The sequence below is a fragment of the Crocuta crocuta genome, unplaced genomic scaffold (assembly GCF_008692635.1).
Source record: "Crocuta crocuta isolate KB4526 unplaced genomic scaffold, BGI_CrCroc_1.0 scaffold124, whole genome shotgun sequence".
NCBI lineage: Eukaryota > Metazoa > Chordata > Mammalia > Carnivora > Hyaenidae > Crocuta > Crocuta crocuta.
The window spans coordinates 2,381,051-2,396,987 of record NW_027551573.1 but is presented as its reverse complement, the minus strand read 5'-3'; the positions used below and the strand labels follow the sequence as shown (position 1 = coordinate 2,396,987).

General features: G+C 56.1%; 1 protein-coding gene across 7 annotated transcripts in view; it reads left to right on the top strand.

The window, feature by feature from the left end:
• Positions 1-267: 267 nt before the first annotated feature.
• CPNE2 (copine 2) overlaps positions 268-15,937 on the top strand; it is a 31,933-nt gene continuing 16,263 nt past the window's right edge. For all 7 annotated transcript variants that reach the window (XM_077751344.1, XM_077751342.1, XM_077751341.1 and 4 more), the window contains exons 1-10: positions 268-482; positions 3,525-3,704; positions 5,316-5,390; positions 7,269-7,340; positions 8,191-8,274; positions 8,513-8,602; positions 10,043-10,141; positions 10,713-10,799; positions 12,298-12,357; positions 14,366-14,499. In XM_077751344.1, coding sequence (XP_077607470.1) covers positions 303-482; positions 3,525-3,704; positions 5,316-5,390; positions 7,269-7,340; positions 8,191-8,274; positions 8,513-8,602; positions 10,043-10,141; positions 10,713-10,799; positions 12,298-12,357; positions 14,366-14,499 — 1,061 coding nt within the window. In that variant the 5' untranslated portion in view covers positions 268-302. The remainder of the gene's footprint in view (positions 483-3,524; positions 3,705-5,315; positions 5,391-7,268; positions 7,341-8,190; positions 8,275-8,512; positions 8,603-10,042; positions 10,142-10,712; positions 10,800-12,297; positions 12,358-14,365; positions 14,500-15,937) is intronic.

The following is a 15,937-nucleotide window of genomic DNA, read 5'->3' as shown; positions in this document are numbered from 1 at the left end:
ACCCGTCACTGATCAGGCAGGGGCAGCTTGGACTTGTGTGTGTGATGATTGACCAACACAGAAAATAACTTCAAACTGCACGTGCTACCAAGGACTTGTTCTTCATTCTCCTTCGGGCAAGCTTCTGCTTGTGGTGCCCCAGTGTGCGCTCACCTTTCCTTCCCTCTCTCTGCCCCCATCCCGAAAGGGCAGGTGATGACACCTCCTCGGGTGGGCTGGGACAGCGGCTGCTGTGCCCTCTCTGACCCCCCTCTTCTATCCCCCTAGACTGTCAGGAGCTGCTGCCACCACCCCCGACCCCCATGGCTTACACCCCTGGCGGGGGCGCCCCGGCAGCGGGGGTGGCCCCCATGGGCTCTCAGTACTGCGTGTGCAAGGTGGAGCTGTCAGTGAGTGGCCAGAACCTGCTGGACCGGGACGTCACCTCCAAGTCCGACCCCTTCTGTGTCCTCTTTACAGAGAACGATGGCAGGTGGATGGAGGTGAGGCCCCTCCATGTGCGTCTGGGTGGGCGGAGGGTAGCCGGGTTGCCGGGAGGGGGTCCCCCTGGATCCTGGGGCCTCCAGGTTAGACCCTTGGAGGTCACTGGAGGATGGGCTAGGGATTACTTCTTGCTTTTAAAATTAAATTTCAGGGGCCCCTGGGTGGCTCAGTCACTAGAGCATGCTATTTTTGATCTCAGGGTTGTGAATTCAAGGACCATGTTGGGCGTGGAGCCTACTTTTATTTTATTTATTTATTTTTTTAAATGTTTTATTTATTTTTAGGAGAGAGAGAGAGAGACAGCGTGAGCAGGGGAGGGTCAGAGAGGGAGTCACAGACTGAAACAGGCTCCAGGCTCTGAGCTGGCAGTCAGCACAGAGCCCGACGCGGGGCTCGAACCCACGAACCGCGAGATCATGACCTAAGCGAAAGTCGGACGCTTAACCGACTAAGCCACCCAGGTGCCCCAAGGGGCCTACTTTTAAAAAAATAAATTTGGGGGCGCCTNTTAAGGAGCACCTGGGTGGCCCAGTCAAGTGTCTGACTCTTGATTTAGACTCAGGTCATGATCTTGCAGTTCATGAGATTGAGTCCCGCATTGGGTTCTGTGCTGACAGTGCGGAGCCCGCTTGGGATTCTCTCTCTCTCCCTCTCTCTCTGCACCTCTCCTGCCTGCATTCTGTCTCTCTCAAAATAAATAAACATTTTTAAAAGTTGTATTTATAGTATTATTTAAAATAATTATATTTGTGTTTAGGTTATTATAATTCATAGATTTATATTCATAATTGTTTCATATCATATTTTCTTTTTAAAATATTTTTTAAGTTTATTTATTTATTTTGAGAGAGAGAGAAAGAGAGAGCACATGAGCAGGGAAGGGGGAGAGAGAGGGAGAGAGAGAGAGCCCCAAGCTGGCTCTGTACTGTCAGCCTGGAGCCCAATACAGGGCTTGAACTCATGAACCATGAAATCATGACCTGAGCCAGGGTCTCATGATCAACTAACTGAGCCACCCAGGTGCCCCCCATATCATAATATTTAAAATTACTATAATATATAGTTAAACCCTTAGGGTTTTACAAAATGCTTCTATTTTAAAAATAACTTTCCACATTTTTTTAACTTTATTTATTTTGAAATAGAGAGTACGTGAACATTAGCGGGGTGAGGGACAGAGAGAGAGGGGTAGAGAGAGAATCCCAAGCAGGCTCCACAATGTCAGTGCAGAGCCAGACACAGGGCTTGAACTCAAGAACTATGTGATCCATGACCTGAACTGAAGAGTCAGACACTTAACCGACTGAGCCTCCCAGGTGCCCCCCCCACCCCCATGTTTATTCCTAAATGAACACCTAGTCAGTGAGGAGCAAACAAAGAAATGGGGAACTCAGCCTTTGGTCCCAGAGCTGGGCCAAGACCCAGGTCTGTCACTCCCAGCTGTGTGGCCTTGGGCAAGTGGCTGTCCCTCTCTGGGCCTGACTCCTCATCTGTGAAATGAGGCTATTTTCCCCCACTGCCTACCTGGCAGAGACCCAGACCTGGGGCTGTGGATGGTACCAAGGACATCTGAGCAGGAAGACTTCGGCCTGGGGGCTGATTGGAGATGCAGCTTGAGGAAGGATATTGAGAAACCCAAAACTTTCAAGTTTTAAAAGTTGCTTTGTTTTTATTTCAAAAGGGGCCTGGGTTCATTGTAGTAAATTTAGAAAACACAGCCCCAAAGAAAATAATCAGAATGGTGAGAAACCTGTGTGTCAGAGAGAGAAGCACTGTTAAAGGTGTCCGGCCTTTAAGATAGTTTTATATGCATGTAAAATTTCCAAAATACGGATCTATTTTTAATAGCTACCCAACTGAGCCACAGTGGGCATCCTGATTAACGTACTATGATTTACAAAGAGTTTCCACAGATGTTAGATCCTTCTTATGATGCCAAGGAAATGGTGCTGAGATTGTTGACCCATTTTACAGACGGAACACTGGGCCCTAGAATGGGTAGGGGCCCCTCTGTGTCACCCAGTGCGTTGGTGGTAACAGCCAGAAGTGGGAGGGAAAACACGAGGTCAGCCGAGGACTGAAGCCAGCATGTCTGGAGCACCCTGGCCCCCTCTGCCGAGTCTCTGGGACCCCCGCCTCCCCACTGCACCACACCCCTACTCATGGCATCCACCCCCCTCCCCCAACAATCAGCCTCTCACCCAGGCTGGCCACCCTGGCTAAAAATAGCCCAGGGCCAAGACTTCTTCCACCCCTGCTGCTCCAGCCCCTGAAAATGGACTGGGTGGGAGGAAAAATCAACATAGCCCGGGCCCCAAAATAGACCATCACCCAGACTCCGCAGTTTGGGGCCTCTGTGTAGAGAGGCCAGGAGGCGGGTTCCTGTCCCAGCCCCACGGCTGACCCACACAGTACAAGGCCCTGTCTTTACCCAGGCCTTGGTTTCCACAGTAGGTGGGGGGTGGTCTGTACAGTTCCCAGTTGAGACATTCCAGGATTCTGTACAAGGTACAGACATCTGCCCCCACCTGCCCCTAAGTACCCCTCCTCCTCTCTGTTCCCTCTCTCAGCCTCCACGTGAAATGTGGTTTGAAAAAAGGGTTCTTCCAAGATAAAAAGGATGAAAACCACTGATAGTGAAATCCCTTCGTTGCACAGAATGGAAACGGAGGCCCTGATGGGGACAGAGACTTACTGTCTGTCACTTACCCAGGCAGAGACATGGCTCGAGCTCTTCCTCTGGCCCCTGGTGTGGAGCCAGAGTCAAAGAGTTATGAGCGTCAGCATTAGAGCCAGACCTGGGTTCAAATCCTGACACTGCCCCTCTAGCTGTTCAATCTTGGGTAAGTCCCTTAACCTCTCTGTGCATCCGTGTCCTCATTCGTGAGCTGGGAGTCCTAATGACCCCAGCCACCCAGGTCACTGGCCACAAAGGCCTGGCACAGAGTAGCTGTTCAGCAGGTTTGAATGACCTCGGGCAGTCCGGGATGCGTTGAAGCAGCTGCCTGACTTGGGCTCCCGCGCCCCCGCCCCTCTGCTAGTACGACAGGACAGAAACTGCCGTCAACAACCTCAACCCCGCGTTCTCCAAGAAGTTCGTCCTCGACTACCACTTCGAGGAGGTGCAGAAGCTCAAGTTTGCCCTGTTTGACCAGGATAAGTCCAGCACACAACTTGATGAGCATGACTTCCTGGGCCAGTTCTCCTGCAGCCTGGGCACGGTGAGCCGGGCCCCTTCCGGGGGCCAAGGGCAAGGCAGCTCTGGCCTCTGACCCCGCCCTGCGCCCAAGGACAGGGCAGTCCCTTGCGGAGGGCCTCTTCTGCCACCTGCTTTCCCTGGCCCCATTTTCCTGGCTGGCTTTCGAGGTAGCATTGCAAACGCAGATGGCCTTGGGGGGCAGCTGGCACGAAGGGGTAAGCAGCCTGGAGGTTTGGGGCCAGGCTGCAGAGTTTCCACTGGCTGTTGCCACACAGGAAGGGGGACCCCATGTGGCCAAAACTGCTGATTGTCAGAAGTAATCAGATGTGGTCTTGACTTCCTGGCTTAGGAGCATCTGACCAGCACCCGTGGGCATCCCTCTTTGTGGCTGGCTTACTGTGTAACCTTGGGCAACTTCCTTTCCCTCTCTGGGCCACCCTTTCCCATCCAGTGCAGTCCTTGCTGAGCTTATCGGGGTCGGGTGACTGCAGGGCTAGGAGTTCCAACCCTTTTGGCTGGGTGCCCTCGGGCGAAGTCCGCAGCCCCTTCTGGGCCTCAGTCTCCCCCCATTTCACTTGGGGCTACTGATGACTGCTTAGTCTGCGGTGATGATGGGGAACAATGCGCACTGAGACGGCCCGCCCTTCCAGGAGACGGGAGGGAAAAGCAAGGCCCACGGGGGTGTGAGAAGCAGGGTGTGTCTCTGAGATTCCTGCCCCAAGTCCACGCCCTCAAAGGGTAACTGAGGAGAGCATGGGAGGGTGAGGGGGCAGCAGCTGCCACCAGCATGGCCACCCGAAGCCCGGAGAAGGGGCAGAGCGCGCAGCGGGTTGCCAGGACCTGGTGAATGATGTGGCCACGGCCTGGAGGCCTCTGGACTCGAGCTAAAGCCACCAGTCAGCCTTGCTGCCCTCCTGGTCTCCCCTCGTGGCTGCACCCACAGCCCAGGGTGGCAGATGATGAGGAGCAGGTGGGGAAGGGCGAGGGTGAGAGTGGACTGGGGAAGAAAGCCAGACTTGCTGCGGCAGCACAGAGAAACGCTGGCATTCCCCTTCCCCCCAAGAAACCGAGAACCAGGGTAGCCCGTGGAGAGGGTGGGGAGGGGGTACAGAGATGGCCGAGGGGCAACTTTACAAAGGGTTCTGCTTTTCCTCTCTCCATCGTGTCGATCGCCTTGTGCGGTGTGCCTGTCTCTCTCTTCCATCGTGAAAATACACAGGAGTCAGGATTTGCTCTTCTCCATCAGGGATCGCACCCTGGGGAGGGTGGGGTCTGTAGATGGCTTTAGGAGAGGTGGTGAGGGGGCTGGACTTCCCCGCAGGGGCCTCCCGAATGTGAGCCTGGTAGGAGCCTTAGCCTGGGGGCAGCCAGGTCAGTGGGAGTGGACTGCAGGGATCCGTGCCGGCTGTGGGACATCCAGCCGGTGTCTTAACCCCTCTGGGCGGCCATCTCCTCAGCCGCCCGGTGGAGTTAGCGATGGTTGCTGGCTGCACGGGGAGGTGTAACCAGCAGCAAGCGACCAGCACGGAGGGAGACGAGCCGCGTGCGCGCGCTGGGAGGGGTGCCTGCTGAGCCGTTTTCCTCCCTGCCAACCCTCAGGAGCGCCACTCTCCTCTCTCCTTCCCCACCCCAGATCGTCTCCAGCAAGAAGATCACTCGGCCTCTGCTGCTGATGAATGACAAGCCCGCAGGGAAGGGCCTGATTACGGTACCAGCCCCCTCCCTGCTCTCTGCACCCCTCCGCCTCTGACGGCTGCCCTCCCCCATCAATGGGCTGCTTCCCTGCCAGATAATCACCAGCTTTGTTTGGAGTAAAAAGGCCCAACTTACAACTTAGCAACAGGTCTCTTAGCAACGGGCTCCTGGCTCCACAGATGATGCGTTGGGAGCCGGCAAGCTGGGAGTAGGGGGCTTGCTAGAGGCCCCTATGGCCTCCCACTCCCAGGGCAGGGGCGCTCCTACTCATCCCTGGAGGCCACCCTAGCCCTCCCAGCTTGCCCTCCCCTCCTGGCCCCGCCTGCCCTCCCTAGGGGGTCTTTGAGGAGCGCCTGACCCTCGGAGCTCTGTTTGCGGCTGCAATGCGCAATGATTGCAGCGGTGCGATGCGCAACGATTCCAGCCATGGGGTGCGCATTGATTCTAGTGATGCGCAATGATTCCAGCCTTACGCAGGCCCTCTGCGGGGAAGAGCCCTGGGTCCTCAAGGTCCCCTAGAAGGCCGGGAAACCTGTTGTACAGATGAGGGACCTGGAGCCCAGAGAGGAAGTGCCCTGGGGCAGTGAGGCTAGTGAGAGTCTCTGGATTGCCCCCTTCAGAGACTGTGTGATGCCAGAGGAACCGGCCAGCTAGCGGGAGGAGGGCCAGCCCTATATGTGCTCATGTATAGTCACTCCCCTGCTCTGGAGCCTCCCTGGCTCCCCACTGCCTGTGGAGCTTTGCATTCAAGGCTGTGGGGGACCCCACCTTGCTTTCCTGGCGCAGTCATGTTTTACGCCTCCATGTACATACCCTGGGCTCAAGGCAAACTGAAATCTTAGCATACCGCACATATCCCAGACCATTATCCACTGTTCCTGCCACCTTGACTGTCCCCTCCCAATCTCTTGGGGTTCAGAACCCCCTTATCTAAATGCTTTCACTAGCCAGTTCCCCTCTACCTGGAAGCCAACCCAGGTGATGTAACTGTTACCCCCAGCATTGCCACCTTGCCACTCCAAACCTCAGTTCCTTCCTCTGTGAAATGGGGGTAATAATGGGACCCATCTTGCAAGGCAGTTGAGCAAGTGTCTTCTGGAGGAGAGGAAAGGGAGCCTGGCATCCAGCCTGGCTCCTGTGTAGTTCTAGGAGGTCAAGTAGCTTCCAGAAGGTGAGGCTGTCCTACAGGTGTGGGGAAGGAGGAAGCCCGAGCAAAGAGAGGACCCAGCCCAGCTGTGTGGATGTTGGCCCAAGGGCTTTCCCTGCCACCCCATGGGGAGGGGGAGAGAGAGGCCTAGAGAGGGCAAGGGTAGCCCCACGGTCACTCAGCTGGTCCATCACTGGCTGGGTTGGGGCCGTAGGGTCATGGCTGACGGCGAAGACATGGAAGACAGATGACAATATGAGCTGACCAGACAGCAGAGGGACTGAGGTGACCCCTGGGCCTCAGTTTCCCTAGCTGCACAGTGAGGTTGCTGGAATTCCCAATGCCGTGGCGTTTTGAGGTTGGCTGTGCTTCCTGGGTCCACAGCGGGGCATGAGGGGGCCTGTCAGACTGCTCCCTGGCCCAGAGCCCCTCCCCCGGGCTCAAGACCACCCCTCATATCTGGTAACCGCTTCACATGGCCTCCTCTCTTGAGCCACACGGAGTCCCTTCTGATTCCTCAGATTCAGATGGGTTACCCCATTTTCCAGAAGATGGAACACCTCCATTGAAAAGACAAGAGGCATGTCCAGGGTCGCCTGGTACTACCCCTGCCCCCCTCCTCTCCTCTCCCCTGCCCAGCCCTGAAGAGCTGACTCGTGGGCACCTGTGCTCACTCTGCCTGGCAGGGCGCCAGGGGGAGTGGAAGGGGCAGGTCCCAGCCCTCACCTTGCTGTGGCCTTACAGATTGCTGCCCAGGAGCTGTCAGACAACCAGGTCATCACACTGAGTCTGGCGGGCAGGAAGCTGGACAAAAAGGTAAGGCAGGCAAGAAGGAGGTCTCCACAGGGGGCGGTGTCCCTCCCCCAGCCCAGGGTTGTGCAGCCTTTCCTGGTGCTTCTGGCCGTCACCTTTATCACCCGTATCCAGGAGCAAGTCCGTAGCTTAGGACCAAATTAGAACCTCTTTACCGCTAAGGTAGTGAGATTCCCATTATTTCGAGGCATTCAAGACATAATTGGAAACCTACTGCTTGGGACTCCCCGTCTCACTTACTGTGAATGCTAGGATCCTTATAATAACACACAGTCCCCCGCCCTCCTTCACCCCTACCCCCTGACTTCACCCTTTCTACTCTCCCTACCTTCATTCTGCCTCGGCCAAATCAGCCTCCTCATTGTCCCAGGATTATATTAGGTATTCTCCTGCCCCGGGGCCTTTGCACTTGCTATTCCCTCTGCCTGGGGAGTTCTTTTCCCTGAATATTCCTGACACTTTTTTTTTTTTTTAACTTAAATAAATGGATTTTTGGAGGACATCGTATCCCTTCTGTGACAGGCTGGGATAGTTTGAGTTTTTCAGATTCCCGCTAAAATAAATTAAAACCACACCCTGCTGTGGGCATCGCCCTGCACCGGAAGCAGTCACCCTTTTGAAGTCCTACCCCGTGTGCGTTGTAGCTCCTGCAGGCTCTGGGCCTCAGGATCTCTGAACGCAGGCTTCGGTGACACCAGGGCAGGGGGGAAAGCTGGTTGGCCCCTGGGGGCTTGCTCTGCCCACAGCCCCCACACCTGACCCTGGGTTGGGGGCAGCGGCAGGGTCACCCCACTTCTCGTCTGAATCCGCTGGAGTTGTGCCGCCCTCACCCACATCGTCCTGCCTCCTCCAGGACCTCTTCGGAAAGTCAGACCCATTTCTCGAGCTCTATAAACCAGGAGATGACGGCAAGTGGATGCTGGTTCACAGGACTGAGGTGGGTGCGTGGGACTCTGGGGGTCTCTGAGCCAGTGTCTCGGGATGGGGCTGTGTGGTCGCGGCCATGCAGGGAACAGGGAGAGGCACGATGGCGCCCAAGGGATTTGTTCCCTGCCAGCCGCAGGCCGCAGGCCGGCCCCAGAAGCGTGGCTGTGGGTCTCCGCCCTCATCTCTACCGCGCTGGCCCCACCCCAGCTCCGCTGCCTGCGCTCACCCTCGGCCCTCACGCCCCGCAGGTGATCAAGTACACGCTGGACCCTGTGTGGAAACCATTCACTGTGCCGTTGGTGTCCCTGTGTGATGGGGACCTGGAGAAGCCCATCCAGGTGAGGGGGCTCTGGGGGCCCCATGCCCCCCGCTGCCAGCCCCGGGGCTCCCCGGGTGCCTTGGCAAAGCTCGATCTTTCTTTCCCTTCTTTCTTTTCTTTCCTTCCTTCTTTCCTTTCTTTTTAACCTTTTTTACAGTTTATTTATTTATTCTTTTTTTTTTTTTAATATTTTTATTTATTTCTAGGAGAGAGAGAGACAGCGTGAGCAGGGGAGGGTCACAGAGAGAGGGAGATACAGACTCTGAAACAGGCTCCAGGCTCTGAGCTGGCAGTCAGCACAGAGCCCGACGCGGGGCTCGAACCCACAAACCGCGAGATCATGACCCAAGCGAAAGTCGGACGCTTAACCAACTAAGCCACCCAGGCGCCCCTATTTATTTATTCTTGAGAGAGAGAAAGAGAGAGAGAGAGAGCACAAGCAGGGGAAGGGGAGAGAGAGAGGGAGAGGACAGGCTGTGCACGGTCAGTGTGGGCTCAGTCCCGCGAGATCATGACCTGAGCTGAAATCGAGAGAGACAGAGAGACCGATGTTGAACTGACTGAGCCCCCCAGGTGCCCCCGGCGCTCTTTCTTCTTAAGGTGGAGAAGAGAACCCACGTAGGGGAAGGGACAGGGGACCTGGGCTCCGGTCTCGGGTCTGCCTGACCGTGTGAGCCGCCTGGGCAAGGCCCCTGTCTCTGTGAGCCCTTCTCTAAAACAGGAACAGAATGACGCCGGCTTCTTCCCAGAGGGCCCTGGCGCTGCCGGCGGGGCTAACGGCTGGGGAAACACCTTGGAGGCGACCAAGTGTTGTCACTGTGGACTTTAAGGTGGACAGTTGATGAGGAGAATGATTACTGGTCTCTAAAAACCCCGAGAGCAGGGGGAGAGGGAGCCAGCGAGGCTAGGGCAGGGAGCCTGAAACAGGGTGCTAGGAAGCCTAGTTCTGAGCCTACTACTGCCGCTGCGAGACTTTGGGCAAGTGCTTCCCTCTTGAGGCCTCAGTTTACCCATCAGTGACATGGGTATGGTAATTCCTGCCTTCCTCCTAGGAGTGGTAGCTAGATTAGAGAGCGTGGAAAGCTGGGATATTTTTGTACCTGTGTCAAGGAAAATGAGTTTAGGGAGGGAGGGCCTCAGGCCATGGCACAGGAAGGCAGGTGGGTCACACCCCCAGACAGATGAGGAGCTGAGAGAGACAGGTGTATGAGGACTTAAGCTTCCTGCTCCAGAGTGTACAGCCTTTTTTGGGGTGCTCCTTTTCCAAGAAATCATGGAAGGCTTCCTGTAGGAGGCAGTTGGGGAGCTAACAGCCTCATCCCAGGCCAGCGAGTCAGATGCTGGGGGGTAAGGTGAAGCACCAGCCAAAGGAAGACATGGGGTTTGCTCAGGCGGCTGAGAGGGCTGGAGAGCCCCTCCTTGGGGGCTGCTCTGGGTGACCTCACTGGGCCCACCCCAGGTCATGTGCTACGACTATGACAACGACGGAGGCCATGACTTCATCGGCGAGTTCCAGACGTCAGTGTCGCAGATGTGTGGGGCTCGTGATGGTGTCCCGGTGAGATGGGCCCGTGTGCGTGTGACCCTGAAACCTCAGCAGGGGACGAGTGAGGGGCACAGGCTTGGAATCGGGCAGGCTAGGGCTCAGATCCCCCCCTCTGGCTTTAGGACCTTAAGTCAGGAAGGACTTCTTAAGCAAGATATCCAATTCCTCTGAGCCTCAGTTTCCCCATCTGTCTAATGGGGCAGGTGAAGAGAGTGAGAATTCAGTGAAATGATACAGGTAAAGTGCCCAGCACATGGGGAGCACTCAAGAGCTATTTAACTCCCCCAAGAAGCTAGGCCCTAGGTGGCGGTTCTGGGTGCATGAGTGGACATGATTGAGATGACACGTAGGTGTCATCTGGGGTGGGGAGCAGATGCAGATCCTCCTGCCTTAGGCAGACACAGCTTGGTGTGAGCCTGAAGCAGCAGGAACCTTTTCTGGGTGTGGGCATCTGGGAAGGCTTCCTGGAGGAGGCATGCTGCCCACTGGTCAGCACTGTGGAGGGGATCCTGGGTCCGAGGGGAGGGTCACTCCCCATGGAAGCCCTGAGCTGAGCTTCTTTTTCTCTTCCCATGTCACCCAGCTGGAGTTCGAGTGCATCAACCCCAAGAAGCAAAGGAAGAAAAAGAACTATAAAAACTCGGGCATCATTATCCTGCGTTCCTGCAAGGTGAGCCGGCAGGGGTGGGCATGGGCAGGAGTCTGCCACGGGGCCACACAGGGAGGTATCACCGCAGAAGGGATAGACAGAGCACCGGGGATGGAGCCAGCAAGACCTGGATTCAAATCCTGGTTCTGCCACGTCCTGGCTCTGGGATCTTCTGAGCTTAACCTCTCTGGGCCTCAGTCTCCTCCTCTGTAGAAGGGGGATGTTAACTAGGTAAAGCATGTGAAGGGTGATCTCAGATCATATTCCTGTGATATAAGGAGGTCTGGGAGGGCACGAAATGACCTTCCAGGTCCTCTGCTAGTTGGAAGGTCACTGGGGAGTTGCTGCTTCCCATGCTGGTGGCTTGCCCACTGCATGTTTGGCATCATAGGGGCAGAGGGACCCTAACCCCACCCTAGTCGTGTGGGGGCCCACCAACATCATCGAGGGCTCTGGTCACAGTGACTCGCATGGTACCGCGTGGGCCTCTGAGGCCCGGCAAAGGGAGTGGGGGGTCACAGCAGCAGGGGTCAGTAGCTGGCAGCCAAGCATGTGCTGGAGTGAGGCAGGGTGGGTGTCAGGGAAGGCAGGGCGGCGAGAGCCCTGACCGGTGGGCCTGAAGGTCCCGAGCGAGTCCTGGGACCCTCCCCGGGCCAGCTGGCCGACTCCGGACCCCAGGCCTATGCGTCCCAGTCTAGAGTCCACACTGTCTGGCTGGGGTTTCCACGACTGTTCGGTGAGGTCACGACGCGGAAGTGCTCAGTGGGAGCTGATCTGTCAGGTTACAGCCTCGTGATTGGGGGCCTTGTGCCTGACACTTCCGTCCCTCACATTCCCCTTCATGAGTTTTGGCACCTGCCTTACTTATTCCATTTTGTAATCAGCCCTTCTTCTCCCCTTTCTTGGATTTTTTGGTTTGTTTGCTTGGTTGGTTTTTGCTTTTGTTTTTACTTAAATACATTTACTTTGAAAGGAACCCCCTTCTAACTCCACCAAAATTGGAAAGCCAATATCCTTTGCTAAAAGGAGCAAAGACCGTCAAAACCAACACTGTTTTAGCAGCATTATTAATTTATAGCAGAAGGCCTTGAGCCGGAGGCCTGGTCCCTCTGTTCAGAGCCGAGGTTGGTCAGGGCTAAAGAGAGCTTAAGGACTGAACAGCAACAAATTGAGACTTTCTCTGCCGTGTAATTGGTAGGTGTAACTGACACTGCGCCCTTGGGCCCTGCCTGGAATCATCACGTGCGGGCATGCGCGTGCATGTGTGTGTGTGTGTGTGTGTGTGTGTGTGTGTGAGTGAGTGAGTGAGACCCACCGGAACTATTGCTCTGAGTGCTTTGTTATAGAGAGATTGGAGTTTGGTTGTAATGAGACCAGGTCTTGGCCTCCTTGACTCTACCAAGTTTTCAGGGCACAGAGCAATCCGCTCCCCAGAAGCCATCTTGGGTGTTGTGGCCAGGTGGAGGGCCAGGCCGCAGGTGCCGAGTAGGCACCCACTGACCCCCCTGATTCCTTCTAGATAAACCGGGACTACTCTTTCCTGGACTACATCCTGGGAGGCTGCCAGCTCATGTTTACGGTGAGTCTCTCCCCCCAGCGCCGCCCCACCCAGCCCCAGTGAGGAGCCTCCCTAAGGGCTTGGGCCACTGCTGTAGCAGGAGGGGACGTGGGGTAAACTTCGGGAAGGACTTCTCCAGGGCAGAGGGTGTGTCTGGCCCAGAGGAGAGCTCGCAGGTGGCTGGGCCCGAGTCAGGGCCTGGCTGGAGGTCCGGGCTGCCCAGCCTTGCGAGGAGTGCTGGCTATGCCTCTTCAGCAGGAAAAGAAGCCAGATTCCTCTTCGATGGTCGGGAGGCCTTCCTGTCTCCTCTGCGACGCCTCCTCTCTGCTCTGCGGTTCCGTGCACACAGGTCCCCACCGCCCCCCGCCCCAGGATGCCGAGCTCCCTTCTGTCCTAGGGCTTTGCACGTGCTGTTTCCTTTGCCTGCAACGCCCTGCCATCGTTCAGGCCAGGGCATAGAGGTCACCTCCTCAGGGAGGCCTCCTGATGCCTCCTCGTTCCTCCTGTCTCTTTTCCTATTGTATGATCTTCAGGACACTCGCCACTCTGAAATTATTCCAGTAGTTTTCTCCTGTCCCTGTTTGCCCCACCCTGCAGACTGTGAGTACCCTTAGTGCAGGGATTTTGTTTTGTTTCTGTACCAACCTCGGCAAATCACTCAGTGCCTGGCACACAGTAGGTGTTCAATAAATGAATTGTGCTTCTGCCTGTGGCCTGGAGCGTATGCCCCATGGACCGGTCCCACCCATCTGGTCTTCCGCTCCTCACCGGAAGGGGACCTTGGGGCCCAGGGGTCCTGCTGGGGTCCCGGGCTCTGCCCACCTCCCCGCCTGGCTTCACTGCTCTCCGCCACCACCTCTAGATTCCATGGGGCTGGAGGTTATCTGCATGACCATTTGGAGTCAGGGGATTGGCCTTGTTGATCTCCGACCCCACTGCTGGTCACTACTACCCCCTCATTCTTTTTTTTTTTTTTTTTTAATATTTTTATTTATTTCTAGGAGAGAGAGAGACAGCGTGAGCAGGGGAGGGTCAGAGAGAGAGGGAGATACAGACTCAGCTCCAGGCTCTGAGCTGGCAGTCAGCACAGAGCCCGACGCGGGGCTCGAACCCACAAACCACGAGATCATGACCTAAGTGAAAGTCGGATGCTTAACCGACTAAGCCACCCAGGCGCCCCTACTACCCCCTCATTCTGACAGGCTGGGCTCCCCTGTTCCGTGTGTGAGTGTGTGTGTGTATTCTTTCAACAAATGGCTACTGAGCGCCTCCTCTATGCCAGACCCACCCCCCGATGCCCAAGCTCTAAGGTGGCCATCTTTCTCCCTGGATCCCTCTCCTAACCCCCCTTGCCAGGCAGGCCTGCCTGCCCATCTGCCAGCCCTCCCGGGGCTGGGCTGGAGTTCCCTGCGGCTGAGGGGAGGACATCAGCCTCAGCTCCCATGGAGCCCCCTCCCTGGTGCTCGGTGCCTGGGCCTGGGCCTGGCTCTGGGGTCCTGGATCTCACCTGGGCACCCACTCTGGGCAGATGGGCACTGCCATACCAGGCAGCCCTGGGTCCCGGGGCCCCTTGGTGGTCAGAGGGATAATGCGAAGGTGGCTTGGGGAGGTGGGGAGGGTGTCTGGGGAGGCAGGGCAGATCCAAAGTGGGCCTGAATGATGGAGGAGAATTCGGGAGAAAAGATGGCCTGCCTCTTTAGGTAGAGGGAACCTCATGAATAAAGGCCTGGAAATGGAAACAGATGAGTGTGTGGGTAGTGACAGTGAGGGGGAGAAAGGAAGTTGGGACTATGAGTTGGCTTTATATCACATCTGGGCAATAGACTTTGTGCTTGAGCAATAGGGAGCCAAATGGCACTAGAACCAAAAGAGTGACACAGTTTCCAGGTTTCAGACCATCTTATGGAGGGTGGGAGATGAGTGGGCTTCCCGTGTCCCATCAGCCTCGTTCCCTGGCAGTGTGATAGGGAGCTAGGGTCTGTGACCACCCTAGGTGGCCTTTATTTACCGCTCCCCCTCCCCACTACAGGTTGGGATAGACTTCACAGCCTCCAATGGGAATCCCCTGGACCCTTCCTCTTTGCACTACATCAACCCCATGGGCACCAACGAGTATCTGTCAGCCATCTGGGCTGTCGGGCAGATCATTCAGGACTATGACAGGTAAGCTTGGGGAGGGACCGTGAAGGTCAGCTCTGGCTGCGTCCAACCAGGAAGCTCAGCTTCTCAAAGCTGGCAGGGACCCAAAGATCATCAAAACTAGGAATGGCTAACACATGACGTGCCTTAGGGCCCCTTCCTACACCTGTGGCAGACATTGCTAGTCAATTGCTGACCTCCTAACCTAGGGAGCCCAGATCCACACTGGGTCCCTTCTTCATATGGTACACCAAGTAGCCAGTTAGAAAAGGAATCAAGGTAGAAAATGAAACTTGTTTGCTATTGTTGCAACTTTCCCTTTTAGAGCCGAGGAAATGTAGGCTTCAGGAGGGTGTAGAGAATGTATCCAGGGTCACACAGATCAGGGGGACTAGCAAGCAGACATTCTGATTCCTGGGTCCGGCACCTAACGGCCTCATAGTCTCTCCCCTGTTGGGAACTTGGAAGGAGCAGCCAGCACGTGTGGGCCGCCTTCCCATGGCCATGCTTCCTGGAGATCTTTGGGTTAAGGAAGGGGGAGGGTGGAAAGTCAGTGAAGGAAAGCTGTGTAGGGGGTGTGGCCTTGGAGGATCAGAAGTCACTTGAAGGTTATGGCATCATTGCCACAGGAGGTGCTTGTTGGGACCTCCAGGCCACAGGGTGGAATGACTAGGAAGCCAAAACATGGGGAGCAGGGGAGGAAGGTGCAGGTGCCAGAGATTTGGCAGGAACAACAAACAGCAAACTCAGGAATCCCATATGCACTCGGCCTCCTCAAGAGAGGCCTCTTTAGGACCAACGTCTGATTCCCAGGGCCTAAGGGGTGGCTGTCATCCCTGGCAACATTAAGAGAGGTATAGCGCATGGGGCAGGGAAGGTGAAAGTCCCCATCTGCATGGTTGGGTGGAGGAACCTACAGTTGCCGCTCTGGAGTCCCTGGTATCCAGCTGGCCACTCAGTCCCTTCACTGAGCCTCCTCATGGGCATTCGGACTTCTCACAGAAGGACCCAGTAAGCTCTGGACACCTGCCTCTGCCCTACCCATCTCACCCTCTTCCCCATCTCAGTGAGAGGCGCTACCACTCACCCACAACCCTTCACCGTCTCCTTGCTTTATCTCCCCCAATGCTCTTTCAGCAAATCCTTTCGAAACCTAGTTGAATCTAGCCCCTTCTCCCACGCCCGCTGCTACCAGCCTCTTCAAGCCACCGCCCCTTCCCGCCCAGACCACTTCAGTGGGCTCCTCACTGGTCTGCTTCTGCCCTAGCACCCGACACTTTGTCCCCCACACAACAGCCAGGGGACTCCTCACTATGTAAGTTGAGTGAATGCACAGATGAGACCTGATCCCTGCCCTCAGGGAGTTTCCACTCCAGGAGGAAGACAGGGAAGATGTCACTGGAGTTCTGAGAGAGCAGCTTATGTGTGAGGCATGAGCTATGGGAGCACCAGAGAGAGGCAT